Genomic DNA, 12,257 nt, shown 5'->3' with positions numbered 1-12,257 from the left:
CAACATTGCTGAAATTAGTTGAACTAAAGAGAACACCAAAGTTCACTAGTTTCATTGCGATAAAAACCTTGGCCTTGACTTGAATATTTTGTTAAAAACAAAATGATTTATTGGCTTGGCCTTCTTGTAGACATGGTCATTGTGCAGTTTTCTATTCTGCACACACTGTGCGCATGCCTGACTCAGACAAAGTGGACTGTGTGTGCATGTGTGTGTGCACGCGGCTGGGTGCGAGTGTGTTTGGGGGTGGCTCCTGATAAAGTACTGATAATAGTGTCCATCCATGGCAGATGATGTACAGCCTGCTGTCTCTCCAGGCAGATTGGATTTTCTGGTCTTCTGATTTGCTGAGCGATTGGGCCTGGCCCTCCCTCAAACGTACACACAACCACACACACGCACAAACGGACGTCCTTCAATCCAGATTTCATTTTCTGTGGAAAATATGCACAGAAAAGTCCAGAAGCGCTAATACACACACAAGTATCAACATACTGTACATATAAACACGGAGTGTGCATATTATTTTCCTCGCAAAGCCTTTAAAGGCAACTTGCACGTGGAAATTGATCTCCATTTCTAAAGAGCAGCGATTCATTGTTATACCCGTCTCTCTTCTACACACACTGTCACTTTGTTCCCCGGTGACCCATTGACACACCCCCCAAGATGATTCTCTCTTACCTGACAACAATCAGCCACACTTTTTGTACGGTTGTCTCTGCTATTTGCACAAAAGAGGCCACAACAAAGGCCTGTGTGTGTGTGATGTGTTTACGGTACTCAAGCAACACAAAAGCAAGAGATGAATGAAAGCCCACCTTCATTTAAGGAAGAATCACTCTTGTCCATACACATGGTTATGAATTCAGATGCTTTAATCTGTGTGCGCGCGTGTGTCTGTGTGTGCGTTGCAGCTCTCTTGCTTGTGGTCATCAAGCCTGTCCTTGATTTGTTAAACAGAACATCAATAAAGCAATGACAAGTGTCACCTGTTGGGGAACTGAGACTGTCAAAGTTACACAATATTTTTCATTTTCCATCGATTGCTTTTGCCATATGTAGCCATTTAGGGATTTCTAGAGAACATAGTAGAAAAAAAAAATGTGTCCACCTTGAATTCCAATTTTTATTCCACAGTTGTTGTCTACATTTTTTTCATAACAATCTATTCATTGTCGTTATTTCATTGCATTTCTTTTAGTTGAACTGCTCCCAGTTGTATGTGGGAATGAGACTTCTTTATTTTGTCCAATGAGATTACATCCTATGCCAAATCTATCTAATCTGCCCAGGGCCGTCCTGCGATTAGTTGTTCAGAGCAAGCCAAATTCGACATGCAAAACATGTCCATTGCTATGTACACACATGAATACATTTCACGATCTGCATCTCTGGTGAATGTGACGTTCATTTTTTTTTTTTCATCTCTAAACATTGATTCTGAATTGCTCCAGTTCATTATTGTGTCCAGTTACGTTTTGTTATATTGTAAAATAAGAGCTGTATGACAAAAAGTCTGCTTTTAAAAAGATTTTTTATAAACACGTAATGTATTGTCTGGTCACAGGTGCAGAAGCTTCAGCAGGGGAACCCAGACTTCCCTCTCCCTAGCCACTTCGTCCAGCTCTTCCATGTGAATCCCAAGGCGTTCCCAAATCAGCCGGGAGACAGTCCCTCCAGCGTGTCCTGGGTCACTCTACGGGGTCACCGAGGATGCGTCCATGAGGCACCCTAACCAGATGCCCAAAGCCACTTCATCTGGTTCCTCTCAACATGGTGGAGCAGTTGCTCGACAATGGCATTAATAATAATAATAAGAAAAAAATAGACAGTGGAAGAAAACAAAATTCTTTCAGTCTCAAAATACAATTCCCATGAGTATTTGCAGTCGAAGAAGCCTTTGGATTCCAACACAACAACAACCCCAGAAACAACAACCGGATTTAATGGAATCTGCTTATGTGGTGTTCTCAGCTGCGGCCTCACTGAGAAAAACACTATTTGGGATTAGGTGATCTTGGTTTGTAAATCCTCCTGTAAAACGCCTCCACCCTGATTACACTGATATCTCCCTCATCCTTTATTTGGTTCATATTAATGTAAATGACAATTGTTTACCTCCAATCCGTTTTACAGGGTGTCTTGCTGCATTGAGAAAACCCATACAGACACGGGGAGAAAGTGCCAACTCCACACAGGAAAGTTGGGGCCAGAATCGAACCCACGACCTCTGAACTGTGAGGCGGACATGCTAACCAGTCGACCACCACGCCGCCCTACAAAATTCATGTGACATAAAATCATTTTTGGTAGACAACTACTGGGTAGCATTTTTTGTATGAAAAGTCATGAACTAAGAAAAAAAGCATGTCCGTTGCATGTCTGTCATGTTTGCGGTGCCGCAGCAGGACTCCAGTTTATTTAGAATGTCACTGTGCCATCAAATGGCATTGTCTGATGAAACGGGAATAAATTAGAGAACTGATGAAAGTTATCGCATGTGAAGGGGAAATTGTGGAGCCCATTCTGTGGGAACTAATGGTACAGATTTCTCTGAAAAACTCACACACCAATTGCATTATACAGTACAGTTAATATGATTGTTGACTTTGATGCTTCACAGCATTAAAATGAATGAATATTATGCTCCCTGTTCAATGAGTAAAGTGAGAAAATAAACTTCAAAAGCATGCATAATATACTGTATCCCCGTGAGTGTTGACTGGATCAGCAAGTCAACAAATAAATCCAAACATAACCATACATTCCTGTGCAGTAAGAAAACAAATCAAATTGAAGCTGGGTTCAGTGCTCTGTTCAGCCTCCCCCCTCAACCCCTCCCCATAAAAACGGATCCCACAGTGACAATTCCCCTGCTGGAACTATTTGGCCAACCTTGCATTTTTCACCAAAGCTGCTTTTAAGATGATGCGCTTTCACCGAATGTGTTACAGCTTAAAGCTTGATCTCCACTTGTATTTCTGAGCTTTTGAGGGTACTTGGAAGAGTACCATTGCGCCATTAATACCGATGTTATGTCTTTCAACATGAATGTGTTTGTCATGTACACATACTTGCTGGAATGGGGTCATCCCATTCAAAATGCAAACACATAATCCACTCCCACCAGATTGATATATTTGAGATTAATAGAAAATCTTGTCCTAGAAAGCCATTTGTTGATACTCAAAAGCTATGTAGGATGGAGAGAGGATGATTTAATGTACATATTCTGTACAGGACAGAGACCGCGGTTTGTTTACTCCGCTCTATGGAGTTTAAAAGTTCTCTCTATCTGGGGCTTTCATTGTTTTTCACAGGCCAAATTAGCATGTGTTTGGTTTATTTCACTTTTTACGTACCGGTAACTTTTTAAATGAGGTTATATTATGTAAAGTACTGAACGTTGTGCAAACACGACCGAGCTCCTGAAAATGATGGCTTTAAATCCTAAATAGTAAATGACATGGATGGATATTTTTGAGACACCTTTAAATTAATATAAAGCCAATGGTCTACACTTGAATCAACTCATGAATGCTTTATTTCAAATCCATCGTGGTGGTGTACAAAGGCAAATTCCTTAAAACAATGTCGAGTGAAATGAATCATTGAAATATTCTCAGTTTTTCAAGTTTCTATTCATACTCAGGATTCTTACAAAATAAAATCGATCCAACATTTTACATTTGTGATCATTTACTAGATCCCTGTCAACATTTGTTTGACCATCTGTTTTGAGTGTTGGTGCACCGCCTCCACGAAGGCGCCCACATTCTCTGGGTCCATATCAGGATAAAGACCGTGGCCCAGATTGGCAATATAGCCTCTGGTGCCAAAACCTTCCAGCATGTTCTTCACAATGTCTGAAATACGGTCCTGAAAAAGAAAAAAAAAAAAGAGGAGGGTGAATCAAACATAGTTCAGCCAACGTTCTAATGACAACATGTCATATTTTTTTATTTCCTTTTATATTAACTAGCTCTTTTTTTACGCTATGGGTGTGGGTGCCAAAGTAAGTTAGGTATATATATGAAATGAATGGACGCATGCTTGTGGGGGGGGGGGGGGGGGGGGGCTGAAAATAGAAACAATAGTTGCAAATGAAGACATTTTTCAAATAACTACAGTTAGGTAGAGAGGCGTGTACGGTTCTCTTTGTTGTCTCATGAATCATTTCCATGCACACCTGCACCTACAAAAGAAGTGCGTGCAAATGAGAGACTGACAGATTTGTTTGTTACCTTGGGAGCATAAAGTGCACATGGGTCCATGTTTCCCTGAAGGCTAACTTTTCCTCCTGTCCGCTCACTGAATTGGGAAAACACACACACACACACATACACTGCACAGTGTTCCTCCTTTAAATGCAAATACATCAAATGTTTCAGAGTATACAACCAAATCTCCTCTTACAAATCTAATCTTTTTAAGGGACATCTTGCGGATAATTTACTGCACCACCCCTTGTTGTCTTGGCAACAAAATACAGTAAGTTGTCCCAGCTGTCTTTGGTGGGGTGGTCCATCTTTAAGGAGTAAAAAGCCAAAGAAAACTTGGTTGAAATTTTATTTGTACGACTTTAAAGCCATGAGACTTCAGCAGATAACATTACTTATCTGTGGTAGCAATCCAACTACACCAGTGGTCCCCAACCACCAGGCCATGGCGGCCCGCATAGGTGAAAGAAAAATAACAAAAACAAAATGTACAATACTTCCGGTTTATTTATTGTCTGAGGCTGAAAATTATTGTATCTTGAAAAGTGACTGGATTCTCTCCACTGCATCAGTCAAGGTCTGATTCTTGATGCATGTCACGATGCTCATTGTCTCGGTCACGTATTGCTAATATTAAAGTTGAAGGAAGAAAAAAAAAAAGACGTAATTGGAAAGTTTCTTTGCAATGGGGAAAAGGCCCAGTGAGGATTCAACACAAGAGCCTATGCCCAAGAAGAAAAAATCAAAAGAAAGCATTTCACAGACAATACCAGGAGACCTACTTGAAATCTGATTTATGGATTTATCCCGACAGGTGATTCCCACGCACCAAGCCCGCTCTGCACAATATTCCCCAAGCGGCTCCCCAATGAGTTAGTGAAGCGTTCGAACCTGATTAGCAAACAAATCTAAGTGCCTTTAGAATGTCCTACATGGTAGCTAACCGCATTGGACTTCCATGGTGGAAAAAAGGTTGGGGACCACTAAACTATATACTGTATCGGTGGGTGGGTACCTTGCTCAAGGGCACCTCGGCAGTAGTCAGGAAGCAGAGTATGATCTTTGCAACATGTACAAATGCCATTTTTGCTGCAGTGGGATCGGAACCAAGACCATTAGTTCCAAGTCCTTATACAGTAGATGAGCTATGGGCTTTTAACTAATAAACAAGTTAACCATTACTCATCTTAAATTCTACTCAATTGTCACCAAAGATCACACTCTGAGATTCCTGCTCCTTTCATCAAACACACTATGCTGGTTAGATAATTACCGGTGTGGATGTGTGTATGTGCGCGTGTTACCGTGCCAACCGTGGGTCAATGGTCCAGTCAAGCCCGACCACTTCGTAATGGGACTGAGACAGAGCTTCTAGAGCGTAATGAGCATCCTTCGCAAAAACGATCTGCTCACACACATGTGCACGCACACACACACAAAAACACACACTCAAGTTAATTAATACTGAACAATTTTGAGAAACCTCCTGAAGGCGCAACTTGTTCTTGGTGCAATGCTGCCATCTATTGGCTAAGAAAAACAATGACATGGTGGGGAATTCTTAATGAAGCCTCTTGGGGAATAGATGATAATAAAAGCAAAGCATTGTAAACAATAATGCAGTTAATTATAAGAGAAGGAAAGAAAGAATAATACATCGCATTGAATATGAGGGGTGGGAATATTTGCTCAAGGGAATGAAAATAATACATTGTTATATGTGGTTGAAGGTCTTGACGTTTAGGTGTTCTCTCACCATGGGAACTTCCTGTCGTGCCTCCTTGAGTTTCTCTTTGACGCGGCGAGCAATGTCCTGAAGATAAGGTAGAGAGAAGGCTTGAAACTCCACCGGCCCCAAGATGCCGGCGTGGGACTCGAACACCTGCAGAGCCTGGACAGTGATGACAGAGTCTTAAAGTTACACGTTTTAAATGACAAATGGAGAGCGGGAGTTGGGGAACCCGAGCCCGATTGTGTCGTTTTTGCATAGTATCGAGAAGATGGAAAAAAAAAATAAACGATTCTGTGACAATGACTACATGACATTGATGCTTCATGCGGCACTGACTGAGGCAATCGAAATATTAGAGTCATGATAGAATGAGATATAATGCAGTACAATTGCACTGCACACTAACTTCACAACAACAAACAGAATCTTAAGATCCACATACAATACTTAACAAACAATTCATATCAGCATTTGTTGTGTCCAAATGATATTTTGGGACGATTTGATATTTTCCATTGAACATCATCATACTGCATCTGTATCGGCACCAGTAGACAAAGTCTGACCTGGGCTCCGGCTGACACCTGGCCCAGCAGGTACTCGACTATCACATCCGTGAGCATCTTCAGCAGCGCGTGGCTGGCCTCAGGATGTCGATACAGCCAACGCTTCGCCTTGGAGTGGGTGTTGGAGCCGCCGCCTTCTATCATATAAGACATGAGCGTCCACTGTTAAGGGAATGCAAATCGATTAAGGACAGAATGAGTGAGAATTCAACACTTTCAGACTACTCCCAGAACCTCACCGGTGCTCCAGTGAATCCGATCAGCGGCACTTTGCCCTCAATCTTGTGTCTGGTCAGTGTGATGGCTTGGAAAACGTAACCCAGTTCTTTGGCTACGTCCACTTTCACACGCAGACGCTGCAGGTCTTCTGGCTCCTTCAGAGGCTCTGGGAATGTAGGACCTTTGCCTGGCACCATCTGGACATCCATACCCATCGCCTGAAGGGAGGAAGGGAAGGATAATGGCAGACAAATGATTCCATGCAATCTACAAATTGACAACTGTGCATTTTCGATAAATCCTCAATTCATCCTGTTCAGAATGACAGGAGGCTGGAGTTTATCTAAGACGACTTCAGGGGAGACGTAGACTACAGCCTGGACCGGTTCACCAGTTTATCACCAGGATTCATGGAGATCCTTGTTCTAAAGGATGATGGTGATGGCTATTTTTCACAGACTGCTGCCAAACTAAATGTACACAATAGCTTAAAAAAAAATTCTAAAGGAATATTTTAGCATCTGCCAACTTCTAGCGACTAGAGTAGTACAGTTTATGTGGCCCAAGAAATGACATCATAATTGCAACACGTCTTACAGCCACTAGAGGGAAGCATAACAGATACTAGGGATACTTCCCAATGTACGCCACTTGCAGCAGTAAAAACGTATTATTTTGTCCACAATGAATTTGATAACTTCAATATATTCATGTACATTTAATAAGTTTAAAACAATTGTAAAAATGATACAACTGGCCGTCATGTTCATTAAAAATGTCACTAGATTGCCATCACGTGTGTCAACTTTGGACCAGACCGCACAATGACATACACACACATCTTTGACAAATGGAATGCATCTATTGCGAAAAAGGTCTACCTAGTGAGATTCCATTTTTGATGTGAAAAACTCAGCGCCGGATAGTCTTTTGATGGCACAAAATACACTTCGCAGAACGAGTGGGATCAGGAAGCAAGCATTTTTACTACTTTAAATTGTTTGAAAGCACATGCCAGTAGTGCGTGTATGATTAATTCTTCTTAAGTAAAGGGGCAATCATATTACAGAGATGTTTATTTGTCACAAATCTTGCATTTTTTTTTAATGAATAGACAATGTTTAATCAAATTAAACAGCATATGGTTAAGCTTACCTGCGGCACAATGAGGATGTCAGAAAAGATGATGGCAGCATCAAATGGAAAACGCCTCAAAGGCTAAAAGACAGAAAAATTAAAACAATTAACTAATCTAAATGCTAAAAATAATGCAATAATAATAATGATACATAACTAGCATAGTTGCTCATTTTAAGCCTGGAAAAGGGACTCTTTGCACATTAGACATTCATTCATTTTTATTGTAGTACTGCATTCTCTGTAACTACACGGTTTCACTTGCATTGTAATATGCTGGAAGAAAAATACACACAAATGCTGATTTTCCCCAAAACAAGTAATATTACAAACCAGGAACAATCAAGCAAAACAATGATACAAAAATTAAGTAAGTTTAACAAGAGTAGTTCAGTAAAATGAAGGCCTATTCATACAATTCTACTCGCACCTCAATTAATTACAGTGAATTAAGTTATTTGGTGTGCATTTGGTAAATAGTGAAAATAATTTTATTGTCTTTATGCTTACTCACATTTTTTCTAAGTCTAAGCTCCACTTTCACAAAGGGAAGGTGCTTGCCTGCTCAAACCCTTAGCTCCTCCCCCAGTTGTCATAGTTACAAAAGTTGGAATCGCCATTGGTCCAGCGGTATATGAAGCGGAGTTAAGTACAGTATGCTATAATTCTTGAAATGAGTTTATTTTTGTTTGTTATTAAAACATCTGGGAAATGCTTGGGAAATTATGAGAGCAATATATAAAACTGAGTCCATGTATGTCTCTTAATCAGCAGGGTGAAGCTTACAAATAACCATTTACAGGTTGGACGCAAAGTAACAAGCAGGAGTGAAACTTGAAAGTTAAGAAGTCATTCATTTCATAAAGCAAACAGCAATGCCATACCTGCAACGTAAGTTCACAGCAGGCTTCCGGTGAGCGGCATGTTTCAAAAAAGTCCTTCCCTGCCCTGAACTCACGAAACTCTGCAAATGTGACAAAATGTTATGACTCACAAAGGATGCTGCACAGTTAACCAGATATTTGGTTAGTGTAATAGATCAGCAAAAAGCTCCCAGTACCAGGTAGGTATCTTCCAGCCTGTCTCATACACCAGACGGGGACATGCTCGGTTTCTTCACCTCGAGCTGCTCGTAGGAATGTGTCATTCTGGAGTTGAGGGAAGTCTTCAGGGCTGGAGGGAACAGCACAATGTTGAAGGTACAAAATTAGCTTTATGTTTTATACATGTTTTTGTTTATTTACATATATAATATGGATATATTTTATTTAACAATAGAAGGGTTTTTAGCCACTCCCTATTAATGTCTCACAGTAAAGTTCTGTTATCTACAGCCATCCCACTCCCCAGTAGTGGCGAGGTCAGATAAGACTTGAGCGCATCTTATCACCTCCCAGCACCATTGAGACAGTTGAATAAAAAGCAGTAATAGGCATGTAAAGTATCCCTAACGTAACCAAATAAAACACAGCATTGTGCTTCTTCATAAAAACTGTGAATATAGTACTATTATTGGGGAGCTATGCTGTTATACTGCATTGCTTTCATTTTATTTGTGGCCAAATGAACTGGAAAGAATATAGTTCAGTTCTTCAATCCCACTGATATTACATATTATATTACAATATAACACACACATTTGAAAAAGTATAATCCTCAACAATGAATGGTTTCTACAGTTATGAATGTTAGTATTTGACAGGTTTGTCAAACATGCCGAAAACAAGTCACGCTTTCATAACAATGACAGTGGACAACTGACAGCTAAGGGCTAATGTAGTAGCAGCTGCATCACTGTAGTAACAGTACAATACAAATTGGACTACTCACAGGATTAATTCGCCCTTGCTCATGTCGGCCAACCAGAGAAACAGACAAGCTTTCTTTTGGAAGATGTCAACTTCGACATGCACCACCTCTACTAACACTTCTACTCGTTCTGACTCCCACAGCAACTGTCACTCACAGGGCGCGGCCATCTTGGACTCACGTGACCACACCGGAAACAATACATTTCAAAATAAAACAAAGTTGCCTCCGCCATTCCAAAAACATGTTCCGTGTGAAGTTTTCTAAATCCTCCCCGCTCTTGCATGAACTCGTTTTGATATTGTGTTATAGCAACTTAACCAGGGGCGATTTTAGGTTCAGAGCTTTGGGGTGCTGAGCACCCAGAGTGTCTGGCTGGTTCATTTTTTTTTTTCATTTCACTTAAAGGGATTTAGAATCATTCAACACTGTTCAAGAGTGTTACTTCCCATTTGTGAACAGCACATTACACTTTGTGGTTAGAAGAAACACTATTACTACGCCAAACTGATCCACTGGAAGTGGGACAACTTTAACTGTTGAGGACCAGTATTTCTATTCCCTAAGTCTTGGGCTTGCTGGGCAGGCTCATTCTCTCCCTGAGCTCCAACTGTCCCTCCCTGTTCTCCTTTAACAGTAAAAAAAAAAAATGAAATGGAAAAGCATATAAGGACAGTGTAATGAGGATGTGATGCTTAAAATAAAGTCCACAAGTCAGTCCATTTTCTTACCTGGCTCTTCCTGTTCTTGTACCAACATCTCCTCTCCCTTTTCTTTATGTCCCTCCCTTTCCACTAACAACCACATAAACACATCTTTCAGTTATTAAAAATATTAATTCAGTCATTTAAGTAAGTTATACATAATAAATAATCTACATCTGTGCTATCAAACACAAGCTGTTTTATTATCAAGAAGATAAAAATTCAGTATCATAAAAATCATAGTAGTAAATAGTAAATGGTTTATAGATAGTCCATCAAAATGTGATGATAATGTGATAATAACTGATGAGGAGAAAATACATAATTATCAGCATCCATTATCTGTACCGCTTCTCCTCACAAGGGTCGCGGGGCGTGCTGGAGCCTATCCCAGCTGTCTTTGGGCAGTAGGCGGGGGACACCCTGAACTGGTTGCCAGCCAATCGCAGGGCACACAGAGACAAACATCCGCACTCACAATCACACCTAAGGGCAATTTAGAGTATCCAATCAACTTACCATGCATGTTTTTTGGAATGTGGGAGGAAACCGGAATGCCCGGAGAAAACCCACGCAGGCACGGGGAGAACATGCAAACTCCACACAGGGAGGCCGGAGCCGGGATCGAACCCACGACCTCTGAACTGTGAGGCGGACGTGCTAACCAGTCGACCACCGTGCCGCCATAATTATCAGCATACATCTTAAATTTTATTTTGGATGGGATGTTTTTACCTTCAGCTACTGTTTTATTTTGCTTCTCTGTGAGTGTGTTACCTGTATTCTCCGGGAGTCCAAGTTGCCTCTCCTCCCTTTCTACCCCTCTCTCTCTCCTAGTGCTACAACCATATACAAATAAATTAGGAAGATGTTTTGTGTATTTATTTATAGTTACTGTGGGTAATAGACTCTCACCAACTCGCAATAATTAAGCTAGGCTGATCATTGTTGCATTCGATTCAATACAGCTAAAATGAGGACTAATATCTGTTGATGATAACGAAGCCATGGTAGTGGGTGGTAAAATAGTTGTTCAACATAACCACTTTATAACATACTCCCACCGTCATACACCGGAGCTTCCACAGACTCCATCGCTATGCCGCGCAAGTGACACCAGCTGAGCGAAGGAGGAGCGGGGAGGAGGGTGAGAGCAGTGCTGGGAATCCAATGGACCGAACCATTTTGAGGCAGGGGAGTATTTCCGATGAGGCAGGGGAGTATTTCCGATGCTGCGTTGTTCACACTTTTGTTTTGTTTTATTTTTTATCCAGCGTTTTTCATCATATTTAAGCATATCCTGTCCTTTATTAAGAAAATGACAGTTTTAAAAATGCTATAAATTTTGGGGTTGCTTGGGTTGAATTCGGGGCTGGTTAAGCCCATGAACTTGGGCTGGGCTATCACTGATAGAGCGCCTTTCTACCTTGGGCACTCAAAGCGCTTTACACTGTATCTCATCTACCTACTGACGACACAGCATCAGGAGCAACTGGGGGTTCAGTATCTTGCTCAAGGGTACTTCGACATGGTTACCACGGCCGGGGATTGAACCCACAACCTCCGGGTTGGGACACAACCACTCTACCACTGAGCCAAGTCAATTACATGCTTGTCTCAACTTTATCTGTATTATTTTTAAATGTATTTAGAAAACGCATTGTTTTGCTTCAATGCATTGCTACATATGTCGATATGGTATGTGTTGTTACAATTAGGAAATATACATTTGGAACAAAAGGCCAGTATAAGCAGTCATTATCTTGACACTTTAAAAATTATAACATTAATTTTGTGCCGCAACCACCAACTCATATCAGTCGTTCCATAGTCAAGACTCCCAAATATGTAGATAAGTGCGAACTAT

At 40.9% G+C, this 12,257-nt stretch overlaps 1 protein-coding gene across 1 annotated transcript; it reads right to left on the bottom strand.

Moving 5' to 3' along the window:
- Positions 1–3,529: 3,529 nt before the first annotated feature.
- urod (uroporphyrinogen decarboxylase) lies at positions 3,530–9,862 on the bottom strand. Its single transcript, XM_086043115.1, has 10 exons — positions 9,708–9,862; positions 8,938–9,050; positions 8,762–8,841; positions 7,896–7,958; positions 6,761–6,958; positions 6,522–6,683; positions 5,980–6,114; positions 5,528–5,628; positions 4,248–4,314; positions 3,530–3,882 (listed from the first exon to the last, which is right to left on the bottom strand). Exons 1-10 carry the CDS (start codon positions 9,728–9,730, stop codon positions 3,706–3,708), a joined length of 1,119 nt encoding a protein of 372 aa, XP_085899241.1. The 5' UTR covers positions 9,731–9,862; the 3' UTR covers positions 3,530–3,705.
- Between the last annotated feature and the right edge of the window lie 2,395 nt (positions 9,863–12,257).

This window comes from Filicampus tigris, chromosome 10, assembly GCF_054856515.1.
Source record: "Filicampus tigris isolate MCC_2025a chromosome 10, RoL_Ftig_1.0, whole genome shotgun sequence".
NCBI lineage: Eukaryota > Metazoa > Chordata > Actinopteri > Syngnathiformes > Syngnathidae > Filicampus > Filicampus tigris.
Note: the sequence above shows the minus strand (reverse complement) of the source record. Positions and strands in the feature narration are given on the sequence as shown.